This window comes from Leptodactylus fuscus, unplaced genomic scaffold, assembly GCF_031893055.1.
Source record: "Leptodactylus fuscus isolate aLepFus1 unplaced genomic scaffold, aLepFus1.hap2 HAP2_SCAFFOLD_82, whole genome shotgun sequence".
Lineage (NCBI taxonomy): Eukaryota > Metazoa > Chordata > Amphibia > Anura > Leptodactylidae > Leptodactylus > Leptodactylus fuscus.
This window is the reverse complement of record NW_027440861.1, coordinates 241,895-259,222: the sequence shown is the minus strand read 5'-3', so window position 1 is coordinate 259,222 and position 17,328 is coordinate 241,895. Positions and strand designations below refer to the sequence as shown.

Below are 17,328 nucleotides of genomic sequence, written 5' to 3'. Positions count from 1 at the left end.
TCACCTGACACCTGAGATTGATGATATTACATATATGTCCCTTACCTGACACCTGAGATTGATGATATTACATATATGACTCTCACCTGACACCTGGGATTGATGATATTACATATATGTCCCTTACCTGACACCTGAGATTGATGATATTACATATATGACTCTCACCTGACACCTGAGATTGATGATATTACATATATGACCCTCACCTGACACCTGAGATTGATGATATTACATATATGTCCCTCAACTGACAACTGAGATTGATGATATTACATATATGACCCTCACCTGACACCTGAGATTGATGATATTACATATATGTCCCTTACCTGACACCTGAGATTGATGATATTACATATATGACCCTCACCTGACACCTGGGATTGATTATATTACATATATGACTCTCACCTGACACCTGAGATTGACAATATTACATATATGACCCTCACCTGACACCTGATATTGATGATATTACATATATGACCCTCACCTGACACCTGAGATTGATGATATTACATATATGTCCCTTACCTGACACCTGAGATTCATGATATTACATATATGACCCTCACCTGACACCTGATATTGATGATATTACATATATCACCCTCACCTGACACTTGAGATTGATGATATTACATATATGACCCTCACCTGACACATGAGATTGATGATATTACGTATATGACCCTCACCTAACACCTGAGATTGATGATATTACATATATGTCCCTTACCTGACACCTGAGATTCATGATATTACATATATGACCCTCACCTGAAACCTGAGATTGATGATATTACATATATGACCCTCACCTGACACCTAACATTGATGATATTACATATATGACTCTCACCTGAGACTGATGATATTACATATATGACCCTCACCTGACACCTGAGATTGGTGATATTACATATATGACGCTCACCTGACACCTCAGATTGATGATATTACATATATGACCCTCACCTGACACCTGAGATTGATGATATTACATATATGTCCCTTACCTGACACCTGAGATTGATGATATTACATATATGACCCTCACCTGACACCTGGGATTGATTATATTACATATATGACTTTCACCTGACACCTGAGATTGATGATATTACATATATGACCCTCACCTGACACCTGAGATTGATGATATTACATATTTGACCCTAACCTGACACCTGAGATTGGTGATATTACATATATGACCCTCACCTGACACCTGAGATTGATGATATTACATATTTGACCCTAACCTGACACCTGAGATTGGTGATATTACATATATGACCCTCACCTGACACCTGAGATTGATGATATTACATATATGACTCTCACCTGACACCTGAGATTGATTATATTACATATATGACTCTCACCTGACACCTGAGATTGATGATATTACATATATGACCCTCACCTGACACCTGAGATTGATGATATTACATATATGACTCTCACCTGACACCTGAGATTGATTATATTACATATATGTCCCTCACCTGACACCTGAGATTGATGATATTACATATATGACTCTCACCTGACACCTGAGATTGATGATATTACATATATGACCCTCACCTGACACCTGAGATTGATGATATTACATATATGACCCTCATCTGACACCTGGGATTGATGATATTACATATATGACTCTCACCTGACACCTGAGATTGATGATATTACATATATGACCCTCACCTGAGATTGATGATATTATATAAATGACGCTCACCTGACACCTGAGATTGATGATATTACATATATGACCCTCACCTAAGATTGATGATATTACATAAATGACTCTCACCTGACACCTGAGATTGATGATATTACATATATGACCCTCACCTGACACCTGAGATTGATGATATTACATATATGACCCTCATCTGACACCTGGGATTGATGATATTACATATATGACTCTCACCTGACACCTGAGATTGATGATATTACATATATGACCCTCACCTGAGATTGATGATATTATATAAATGACGCTCACCTGACACCTGAGATTGATGATATTACATATATGACTCTCACCTGACACCTGAGATTGATTATATTACATATATGACTCTCACCTGACACCTGGGATTGATGATATTACATATATGACTCTCACCTGAGATTGATGATATTACATATATGACTCTCACCTGACACCTGAGATTGATGATATTACATATATGAGCCTCACCTGACACTTGAGATTGATGATATTACATATATGACCCTCACCTGACACCTGAGATTGATGATATTACATATATGACCGTCACCTGACACCTGAGATTGATGATATTACATATATGTCCCTTACCTGACACCTGAGATTGATGATATTACATATATGACTCTCACCTGACACCTGGGATTGATGATATTACATATATGTCCCTTACCTGACACCTGAGATTGATGATATTACATATATGACTCTCACCTGACACCTGAGATTGATGATATTACATATATGACTCTCACCTGACACCTGAGATTGATGATATTACATATATGACCCTCACCTGACACCTGAGATTGATGATATTACATATATGTCCCTCACCTGACACCTGAGATTGATGATATTACATATATGACCCTCAACTGACACCTGAGATTGATGATATTACATATATGTCCCTTACCTGACACCTGAGATTGATGATATTACATATATGACTCTCACCTGACACCTGGGATTGATGATATTACATATATGACCCTAACCTGACACCTGAGATTGATGATATTACATATATGACTCTCACCTGACACCTGAGATTGATGATATTACATATATGACTCTCACCTGACACCTGAGATTGATGATATTACATATATGACTCTCACCTGACACCTGAGATTGATGATATTACATATATGACTCTCACCTGACAACTGAGATTGATGATATTACATATATGTCCCTCACCTGACACCTGAGATTGGTGATATTACATATATGACTCTCACCTGTCACCTGAGATTGATGATATTACATATATGTCCCTTACCTGACACCTGAGATTGATGATATTACATATATGTCCCTCAACTGACACCTGAGATTGATGATATTACATATATGACCCTCACCTGACACCTGAGATTGCTGATATTACATATGTAACTCTCACCTGACACCTGAGATTGATAATATTACATATGTAACGCTCACCTGACAACTGAGATTGATGATATTACATATATGACCCTCACCTGACACCTGAGATTGATGATATTACATATATGACTCTCACCTGACACCTGAGATTGATGATATTACATATGTAACTCTCACCTGACACCTGAGATTGATGATATTACATATATGAACCTCACCTAACACCTGAGATTGATGATATAACATATATGACCCTCATCTGACACCTGAGATTGATGATATTACATATATGACCCTCACCTGACACCTGGGATTGATGATATTACATATATGTCCCTTGCCTGACACCTGAGATTGATGATATTACATATATGACTCTCACCTGACACCTGGGATTGATGATATTACATATATGACCCTCACCTGTCACCTGAGATTGATGATATTACATATATGACTCTCACCTGAGATTGATGATATTACATATATGACCCTCACCTGACACCTGAGATTGATGATATTACATATATGACCCTCACCTGACACCTGAGATTGATGATATTACATATATGACGCTCACCTGACACCTCAGATTGATGATATTACATATATGACTCTCACCTGACACCTGAGATTGATTATATTACATATATGACTCTCACCTGACACCTGGGATTGATGATATTACATATATGACCCTTACCTGACACCTGAGATTGATGATATTACATATATGACTCTCAACTGACACCTGGGATTGATGATATTACATATATGTCCCTTACCTGACACCTGAGATTGATGATATTACATATATGACCCTCACCTGACACCTGAGATTGATGATATTACATATATGACCCTCACCTGACACCTGAGATTGGTGATATTACATATATGACTCTCACCTGAGATTGATGATTTTACATATATGACCCTCACCTGACACCTGAGATTGATGATATTACATATATGACTCTCACCTGACACCTGAGATTGATGATATTACATATATGACCCTCACCTGACACCTGAGAATGATGATATTACATATATGACCCTCACCTGACACCTGAGATTGATGATATTACATATATGTCCCTTACCTGACACCTGAGATTGATGATATTACATATATGACTCTCACCTGACACCTGAGATTGATTATATTACATATATGACTCTCACCTGACACCTGGGATTGATGATATTACATATATGACCCTTACCTGACACCTGAGATTGATGATATTACATATATGACTCTCACCTGACACCTGGGATTGATGATATTACATATATGTCCCTTACCTGACACCTGAGATTGATGATATTACATATATGACCCTCACCTGACACCTGAGATTGATGATATTACATATATGACCCTCACCTGACACCTGAGATTGGTGATATTACATATATGACTCTCACCTGACACCTGAGATTGATGATATTACATATATGTCCCTCACCTGACACCTGAGATTGATGATATTACATATATGACGCTCACCTGACACCTGAGATTGATGATATTACATATATGTCCCTTACCTGACACCTGAGATTGATGATATTACATATATGACCCTCACCTGACACCTGGGATTGATTATATTACATATATGACTCTCACCTGACACCTGAGATTGATGATATTACATATATGACCCTCACCTGAGATTGATGATATTACATATATGACTCTCACCTGACACCTGGGATTGATGATATTACATATATGACCCTCACCTGACACCTGAGATTGATGATATTACATATATGACCCTCACCTGAGATTGATGATATTACATATATGACTCTCACCTGACACCTGAGACTGATGATATTACATATATGACCCTCACCTGACACTTGAGATTGATGATATTACATATATGACCCTCACCTGACACCTGAGACTGATGATATTACATATATGACCCTCACCTGACACCTAACATTGATGATATTACATATATGACCCTCACCTGAAACCTGAGATTGATGATATTACATATTTGACCCTAACCTGACACCTGAGATTGGTGATATTACATATATGACGCTCACCTGACACCTGAGATTGATGATATTACATATATGACCCTCACCTGACACCTGAGATTGATGATATTACATATATGACCCTCACCTGACACCTGAGATTGATGATATTACATATATGACTCTCACCTGACACCTGAGATTGATTATATTACATATATGACTCTCACCTGACACCTGAGATTGATGATATTACATATATGACCCTCACCTGAGATTGATGATATTACATATATGACTCTCACCTGACACCTGAGATTGATGATATTACATATATGACCCTCACCTGAGATTGATGATATTACATATATGACCCTCACCTGACACCTGAGATTGATGATATTACATATATGACTCTCACCTGACACCTGAGATTGACTATATTACATATATGACTCTCACCTGACACCTGAGATTGATGATATTACATATATGACCCTCACCTGAGATTGATGATATTACATATATGACTCTCACCTGACACCTGAGATTGATGATATTACATATATGACCCTCACCTGACACCTGAGATTGATGATATTACATATATGACCCTCACCTGACACCTGAGATTGATGATATTACATATATGACCCTCACCTGTCACCTGGGATTGATGATATTACATATATGACCCTCACCTGACACCTGAGATTGATGATATTACATATATGACCCTCACCTGAGATTGATGATATTACATATATGACTCTCACCTGACACCTGAGATTGATGATATTACATATATGACCCTTATCTGACACCTGGGATTGATGATATTACATATATGACCCTCACCTGACACCTGAGATTGATGATATTACATATATGACCCTCACCTGACACCTGAGATTGATGATATTACATATATGACCCTCACCTGACACCTGAGATTGATGATATTACATATATGACTCTCACCTGTCACCTGAGATTGATGATATTACATATATGACCCTCACCTGTCACCTGAGATTGATGATATTACATATATGACCCTCACCTGACACGTGAGATTGATGATATTACATATATGACCCTCACCTGACACCTGAGATTGATGATATTACATATATGACCCTCACCTGACACCTGAGATTGATGATATTACATATATGACCCTCACCTGAGATTGATAATATTACATATATGACTCTCACCTGACACCTGAGATTGATGATATTACATATATGACTCTCACCTGACACCTGAGATTGATGATATTACATATGTAACTCTCACCTGACACCTGAGATTGATGATATTACATATATGAACCTCACCTAACACCTGAGATTGATGATATAACATATATGACCCTCATCTGACACCTGAGATTGATGATATTACATATATGACCCTCACCTGACACCTGGGATTGATGATATTACATATATGTCCCTTGCCTGACACCTGAGATTGATGATATTACATATATGACTCTCACCTGACACCTGGGATTGATGATATTACATATATGACCCTCACCTCTCACCTGAAATTGATGATATTACATATATGACTCTCACCTGAGATTGATGATATTACATATCTGACCCTAACCTGACACCTGAGATTGATGATATTACATATATGACCCTCACCTGACACCTGAGGTTGATGATATTACATATATGACCCTCACCTGAGATTGATGATATTACATATATGACCCTTATCTGACACCTGGGATTGATGATATTACATATATGACCCTCACCTGACACCTGGGATTGATGATATTACATATATGCCCCTCAACTGACACCTGGGATTGATTATATTACATATATGACCCTCACCTGACACCTGAGATTGATGATATTACATATATGACCCTCACCTGTCACCTGGGATTGATGATATTACATATATGACCCTCACCTGACACCTGAGATTGATGATATTACATATATGACCCTCACCTGACACCTGAGATTGATGATATTACATATATGACCCTCAACTGACACCTGAGATTGATGATATTACATATATGACCCTCACCTGACACCTGAGATTGATGATATTACATATATGACTCTCACCTGTCACCTGAGATTGATGATATTACATATATGACCCTCACCTGACACGTGAGATTGATGATATTACATATATGACCCTCACCTGACACCTGAGATTGATGATATTACATATATGACCCTCACCTGACACCTGAGATTGATGATATTACATATATGACCCTCACCTGAGATTGATGATATTACATATATGACTCTCACCTGACACCTGAGATTGATTATATTACATATATGACCCTCACCTGACACCTGAGATTGATGATATTACATATATGACCCTCATCTGTCACCTGAGATTCATGATATTACATATATGACCCTCACCTGTCACCTGGGATTGATGATATTACATATATGACCCTCACCTCGGACACCTGAGACTGATGATATTACATATATGACCCTCACCTGACACCAGAGATTGATGATATTACATATATGACCCTCACCTGACACCTGAGACTGATGATATTACATATATGACCCTCAACTGACACCAGAGATTGGTGATATTACATATATGACCCTCACCTGACACCTGAGTTGATGATATTACATATATGACTTTCACCTGACACCTGAGATTGATGATATTACATATATGACCCTCACCTGACACCTGAGATTGATGATATTACATATATGACCCTCACCTGTCACCTGGGATTGATGATATTACATATATGACCCTCACCTGATTCCTGAGACTGATGATATTACATATATGACCCTCACCTGACACCTGAGATTGATGATATTACATATATGTCCCTCACCTGACACCTGGGATTGATTATATTACATATATGACCCTCACCTGACACCTGAGATTGATGATATTACATATATGACCCTCACCTGTCACCTGGGATTGATGATATTACATATATGACCCTCACCTGACACCTGAGATTGATGATATTACATATATGACCCTCACCTGACACCTGAGATTGATGATATTACATATATGACCCTCACCTGACACCTGAGATTGATGATATTACATATATGACCCTCACCTGACACCTGAGATTGATGGTATTACATATATGACCCTCACCTGACACCTGAGATGGATGATATTACATATATGTCCCTTACCTGACACCTGAGATTGATGATATTACATATATGACCCTCACCTGACACCTGAGATTGATGATATTACATATATGACCCTCACCTGACACCTGAGATTGATGATATTACATATATGACTCTGACCTGTCACCTGAGATTGATGATATTACATATATGACCCTCACCTGACACCTGAGATTGATGATATTACATATATGACCCTCACCTGACACCTGAGATTGGTGATATTACATATATGACCCTCATCTGTCACCTGAGATTCATGATATTAGATATATGACCCTCACCTGTCACCTGGGATTGATGATATTACATATATGACCCTCACCTGACACCTGAGATTGATGATATTACATATATGACCCTCACCTGACACCTGAGATTGATGATATTACATATATGACCCTCAACTGACACCTGAGATTGATGATATTACACATATGACCCTCACCTGACACCAGAGATTGATGATATTACATATATGACCCTCACCTGACACCTGAGACTGATGATATTACATATATGACCCTCACCTGACACCTGAGATTGATGATATTACATATATGACCCTCACCTGACACCTGAGATTGATGATATTACATATATGACCCTCACCTGACACCTGAGATTGATGATATTACATATATGACCCTCACCTGAGATTGATGATATTACATATATGACTCTCACCTGACACCTGAGATTGATGATATTACATATATGACCCTCACCTTAAACCTGAGATTGATGATATTACATATATGACCCTCACCTGACACCTGAGATTGATGATATTCCATATATGACCCTCACCTGATTCCTGAGACTGATGATATTACATATATGACCCTCACCTGACACCTGGGATTGATGATATTACATATATGACCCTCACCTGACACCTGAGATTGATGATATTACATATATGACTCTCACCTGACACCTGAGATTGATGATATTACATATATGACCCTCACCTGACACCTGAGATTGATGATATTACATATATGACCCTCACCTGACACCTGAGATTGATGATATTACATATATGTCCCTCACCTGACACCTGAGATTGATGGTATTACATATATGACTCTCACCTGACACCTGAGATTGATGATATTACATATATGACTCTCACCTGTCACCTGAGATTGATGATATAACATATATGTCCATTACCTGACACCTGAGATTCATGATATTACATATATGACCCTCACCTGACACCTAACATTGATGATATTACATATATGACTCTCACCTGACACCTTAGATTGATGATATTACATATATGACCCTCACCTGAAACCTGAGATTGATGATATTACATATTTGACCCTAACCTGACACCTGAGATTGGTGATATTACATATATGACGCTCACCTGACACCTGAGATTGATGATATTACATATATGACCCTCACCTGACACCTGAGATTGATGATATTACATATATGACCCTCACCTGACACCTGAGATTGATGATATTCCATATATGACCCTCACCTGATTCCTGAGACTGATGATATTACATATATGACCCTCACCTGACACCTGAGATTGATGATATTACATATATGACCCTCACCTGACACCTGGGATTGATGATATTACATATATGACCCTCACCTGACACCTGGGATTGATGATATTACATATATGACCCTCACCTCGGACACCTGAGATTGATGATATTACATATATGACCCTCACCTGACACCAGAGATTGATGATATTACATATATGACCCTCAACTGACACCTGAGATTGATGATATTAGACATATGACCCTCACCTGACACCAGAGATTGATGATATTACATATATGACCCTCACCTGACACCTGAGACTGATGATATAACATATATGACACTCACCTGACACCAGAGATTGATGATATTACATATATGACCCTCACCTGACACCTGAGATTGATGATATTACATATATGTCTCTCACCTGACACCTGAGATTGATGGTATTACATATATGACTCTCACCTGACACCTGAGATTGATGATATTACATATATGACCCTCACCTGTCACCTGAGATTGATGATATTACATATATGACCCTCAACTGACACGTGAGATTGATGATATTACATATATGACCCTCACCTGACACCTGAGATTGATGATATTACATATATGACCCTCACCTGACAACTGAGATTGATGATATTACATATATGACCCTCACCTGAGATTGATGATATTACATATATGACTCTCACCTGACACCTGAGATTGATGATATTACATATATGACCCTCACCTGACACCTGAGATTGATGATATTACATATATGACCCTCACCTGACACCTGAGATTGATGATATTACATATATGACCCTCATCTGTCACCTGAGATTGATGATATTACATATATGACCCTCACCTGACACCTGGGATTGATTATATTACATATATGTCCCTCACCTGATTCCTGAGATTGATGATATTACATATATGACCCTCAACTGACACCAGAGATTGGTGATATTACATATATGACCCTAACCTGACACCTGAGATTGATGATATTACATATATGACTCTCACCTGACACCTGAGATTGATGATATTACATATATGACTCTCACCTGACACCTGAGATTGGTCATATTACATATATGACCCTCACCTGACACCTGAGATTGATGATATTACATATATGACCCTCACCTGACACCTGAGATTGATGATATTACATATATGACCCTCACCTGACACCTGAGATTGATGATATTACATATATGACTCTCACCTGACACCTGAGATTGATGATATTACATATATGACCCTCACCTGACACCTGAGATTGATGATATTACATATATGACCCTCACCTGTCACCTGAGATTGATGATATTACATATATGTCCCTCACCTGACACCTGAGATTGATGGTATTACATATATGACTCTCACCTGACACCTGAGATTGATGGTATTACATATATGACTCTCACCTGACACCTGAGATTGATGATATTACATATATGTCCCTCACCTGACACGTGAGATTGATGATATTACATATATGTCCCTCACCTGACACGTGAGATTGATGATATTACATATATGACCCTCACCTGACACCTGAGATTGATGATATTACATATATGACCCTCACCTGACACCTGAGATTGATTATATTACATATATGACCCTCACCTGAGATTGATAATATTACATATATGACTCTCACCTGACACCTGAGATTGATGATATTACATATATGACCCTCACCTTAAACCTGAGATTGATGATATTACATATATGACCCTCACCTGACACCAGAGATTGATGATATTACATATATGACCCTCATCTGTCACCTGAGATTCATGATATTACATATATGACCCTCACCTGTCACCTGGGATTGATGATATTACATATATGACCCTCACCTCGGACACCTGAGATTGATGATATTACATATATGACCCTCACCTCGGACACCTGAGACTGATGATATTACATATATGACCCTCACCTGACACCAGAGATTGATGATATTACATATATGACCCTCACCTGACACCTGAGACTGATGATATTACATATATGACCCTCAACTGACACCAGAGATTGGTGATATTACATATATGACCCTCACCTGACACCTGAGTTGATGATATTACATATATGACTTTCACCTGACACCTGAGATTGATGATATTACATATATGACCCTCACCTGACACCTGAGATTGATGATATTACATATATGACCCTCACCTGTCACCTGGGATTGATGATATTACATATATGACCCTCACCTGATTCCTGAGACTGATGATATTACATATATGACCCTCACCTGACACCTGAGATTGATTATATTACATATATGACCCTCACCTGACACCTGAGATTGATGATATTACATATATGACCCTCACCTGACACCTGAGATTGATGATATTACATATATGACCCTCACCTGACACCTGAGATTGATGATATTACATATATGACTCTCACCTGACACCTGAGATTGATGATATTACATATATGACCCTCACCTGACACCTGAGATTGATGATATTACATATATGACCCTCACCTGTCACCTGAGATTGATGATATTACATATATGTCCCTCACCTGACACCTGAGATTGATGGTATTACATATATGACTCTCACCTGACACCTGAGATTGATGGTATTACATATATGACTCTCACCTGACACCTGAGATTGATGATATTACATATATGTCCCTCACCTGACACGTGAGATTGATGATATTACATATATGTCCCTCACCTGACACGTGAGATTGATGATATTACATATATGACCCTCACCTGACACCTGAGATTGATGATATTACATATATGACCCTCACCTGACACCTGAGATTGATTATATTACATATATGACCCTCACCTGAGATTGATAATATTACATATATGACTCTCACCTGACACCTGAGATTGATGATATTACATATATGACCCTCACCTTAAACCTGAGATTGATGATATTACATATATGACCCTCACCTGACACCAGAGATTGATGATATTACATATATGACCCTCATCTGTCACCTGAGATTCATGATATTACATATATGACCCTCACCTGTCACCTGGGATTGATGATATTACATATATGACCCTCACCTCGGACACCTGAGATTGATGATATTACATATATGACCCTCACCTCGGACACCTGAGACTGATGATATTACATATATGACCCTCACCTGACACCAGAGATTGATGATATTACATATATGACCCTCACCTGACACCTGAGACTGATGATATTACATATATGACCCTCAACTGACACCAGAGATTGGTGATATTACATATATGACCCTCACCTGACACCTGAGTTGATGATATTACATATATGACTTTCACCTGACACCTGAGATTGATGATATTACATATATGACCCTCACCTGACACCTGAGATTGATGATATTACATATATGACCCTCACCTGACACCTGAGATTGATTATATTACATATATGACCCTCACCTGACACCTGGGATTGATGATATTACATATATGTCCCTCACCTGACACCTGGGATTGATTATATTACATATATGACCCTCACCTGACACCTGAGATTGATGATATTACATATATGACCCTCACCTGTCACCTGGGATTGATGATATTACATATATGACCCTCACCTGACACCTGAGATTGATGATATTACATATATGACCCTCACCTGACACCTGAGATTGATGATATTACATATATGACCCTCACCTGACACCTGAGATTGATGATATTACATATATGACCCTCACCTGACACCTGAGATTGATGGTATTACATATATGACCCTCACCTGACACCTGAGATGGATGATATTACATATATGTCCCTTACCTGACACCTGAGATTGATGATATTACATATATGACCCTCACCTGACACCTGAGATTGATGATATTACATATATGACCCTCACCTGACACCTGAGATTGATGATATTACATATATGACTCTGACCTGTCACCTGAGATTGATGATATTACATATATGACCCTCACCTTACACCTGAGATTGATGATATTACATATATGACTCTCACCTGACACCTGAGACTGATGATATTACATATATGACCCTCACCTGACACCTGAGATTGATGATATTACATATATGACCCTCACCTGACACCTGAGATTGGTGATATTACATATATGACCCTCATCTGTCACCTGAGATTCATGATATTACATATATGACCCTCACCTGTCACCTGGGATTGATGATATTACATATATGACCCTCACCTGACACCTGAGATTGATGATATTACATATATGACCCTCACCTGACACCTGAGATTGATGATATTACATATATGACCCTCAACTGACACCTGAGATTGATGATATTACACATATGACCCTCACCTGACACCAGAGATTGATGATATTACATATATGACCCTCACCTGACACCTGAGACTGATGATATTACATATATGACCCTCAACTGACACCAGAGATTGATGATATTACATATATGACCCTCACCTGACACCTGAGATTGATGATATTCCATATATGACCCTCACCTGATTCCTGAGACTGATGATATTACATATATGACCCTCACCTGACACCTGGGATTGATGATATTACATATATGACCCTCACCTCGGACACCTGAGATTGATGATATTACATATATGACCCTCACCTGACACCAGAGATTGATGATATTACATATATGACCCTCAACTGACACCTGAGATTGATGATATTACACATATGACCCTCACCTGACACCAGAGATTGATGATATTACATATATGACCCTCACCTGACACCTGAGACTGATGATATAACATATATGACCCTCACCTGACACCAGAGATTGGTGATATTACATATATGACCCTTACCTGACACCTGAGATTGATGATATTACATATATGACCCTCACCTGACACCTGAGATTGGTGATATTACATATATGACCCTCACCTGACACCTGAGATTGATGATATTACATATATGACCCTTACCTGACACCTGAGATTGATGATATTACATATATGACCCTCACATGACACCTGAGACTGATGATATTACATATATGACCCTCACCTGACACCTGAGATTGATGATATTACATATATGACCCTCATCTGTCACCTGAGATTCATGATATTACATATATGACCCTCACCTGACACCTGAGATTGGTGATATTACATATATGACCCTCACCTGACACCTGAGATTGATGATATTACATATATGACCCTCACCTGACACCTGAGATTGATGATATTACATATATGACCCTCACATGACACCTGAGACTGATGATATTACATATATGACCCTCACCTGACACCTGAGATTGATGATATTACATATATGACCCTCACCTGACACCTGAGATTGATGATATTACATATATGACCCTCACCTGACACCTGAGATTCATGATATTACATATATGACCCTCACCTGACACCTGAGATTGATGATATTACATATATGACCCTCACCTGACACCTGAGATTGGTGATATTACATATATGACCCTCACCTGACACCTGAGATTGATGATATTACATATATGACCCTCACCTGACACCTGAGATTCATGATATTACATATATGACCCTCACCTGACACCTGAGATTGATGATATTACATATATGACCCTCACCTGACACCTGAGATTGGTGATATTACATATATGACCCTCACCTGACACCTGAGATTGATGATATTACATATATGACCCTCACCTGACACCTGAGATTCATGATATTACATATATGACCCTCACCTGACACCTGAGACTGATGATATTACATATATGACCCTCACCTGTCACCTGAGATTCATGATATTACATATATGACCCTCACCTGACACCTGAGATTGATGATATTACATATATGACCCTCACCTGACACCTGAGATTGGTGATATTACATATATGACCCTCACCTGACACCTGAGATTGATGATATTACATATATGACCCTCACCTGACACCTGAGACTGATGATATTACATATATGACCCTCACCTGTCCTTTGCCTTTATGTGCACTATCTCCCTCCTGCCCTTTTTGGGGTGCCCCCTCCTCTTACCTCCCAGGTTGGGGTAACAGTCCGAGTAGTTGCTTTGCTCCAGACTCTTCTCCTCCGTCTTGAGCGCTTCTTGCTGTCGGTTTCCTTCTGCGGAGTTCGGGGATCCACTTTGAGATTCCTGAGCATAAAATCCATCAGGTAAGTCTCTGTAGCCGGGCAGGGCAGTTGTCAGGGCCACCATGGAGGGGATCCCCTGCCCCAAACTGGCACAGAAAGTGTTGCCCAAGCGTTCGCTATAGGAGGAGATGGGAGCCATAGGGGGCAGCGGGGACGGAGGGAGCACCAGAGGTCTGTAGGGCATGAACATGGGGTAACCGGTGTAGAGGACGTGTCCTGGTCGCACTGCTGGGGTCCCAATCAGAGAGTCTATGGAGAAGGTGCTGCCCACCCCACTAGGTCGGTGCATTGTCCTTGTTGCCCTCCAGTGGGCAGTTAAAGGGGTGACATACACAAGGTCTGTCTGTGAAAGTAGCTGTCAGCGTGTGAGCTGCCTGGAGTCTCGTCAGGGGAGGGCGAAGCTGGAGGAGGCTCATCCATCTGCACGCCTTCCGCATCCCCCTGCGATCTCCGAGGAGGGGGCAGCCGAGAGCATGGAGTGCACCTCCCCAGACAAAGTGCCCCCGCTCTGCAGAGATACCCTCTAATCTGTAGAAATGTCCAGCGGTCACCAAACAAGAGGAAGATGAGACCCCACAGACTGTTATACCCCAACCCCCCCCCCATACAGCTGTCACCAAACAAGAGGAAGAGGAGACCCCACAGACTGTTATACCCCAACCCCCCCCATACAGCTGTCACCAAACAAGAGGAAGATGAGACCCCACAGACTGTTATACCCCAACCCCCCCCCATACAGCTGTCACCAAACAAGAGGAAGAGGAGACCCCACAGACTGTTATACCCCAACCCCCCCCCCATACAGCTGTCACCAAGCAAGAGGAAGATGAGACCCCACAGACTGTTATACCCCAACCCCCCCCCCCATACAGCTGTCACCAAACAAGAGGAAGAGGAGACCCCACAGACTGTTATACCCCAACCCCCCCCCCATACAGCTGTCACCAAACAAGAGGAAGAGGAGACCCCACAGACTGTTATACCCCAAACTACCCCCCCCCCCATACAGCTGTCACCAAACAAGAGGAAGATGAGACCCCACAGACTGTTATACCCCAAACTACCCCCCCCCATACAGCTGTCACCAAACAAGAGGAAGATGAGACCCCACGGACTGTTATACCCCAAACTACCCCCCCCCCATACAGCTGTCACCAAACAAGAGGAAGAGGAGACCCCACGGACTGTTATACCCCAAACTACCCCC

At 39.7% G+C, this 17,328-nt stretch overlaps 1 protein-coding gene across 1 annotated transcript in view; it reads right to left on the bottom strand.

Moving 5' to 3' along the window:
- Positions 1-16,410, bottom strand: part of GBX1 (gastrulation brain homeobox 1) — a 99,803-nt gene extending 83,393 nt beyond the window's left edge. The window contains exon 1 of the mRNA XM_075262041.1: positions 16,005-16,410. Coding sequence (XP_075118142.1) covers positions 16,005-16,410 — 406 coding nt within the window. The remainder of the gene's footprint in view (positions 1-16,004) is intronic.
- Between the last annotated feature and the right edge of the window lie 918 nt (positions 16,411-17,328).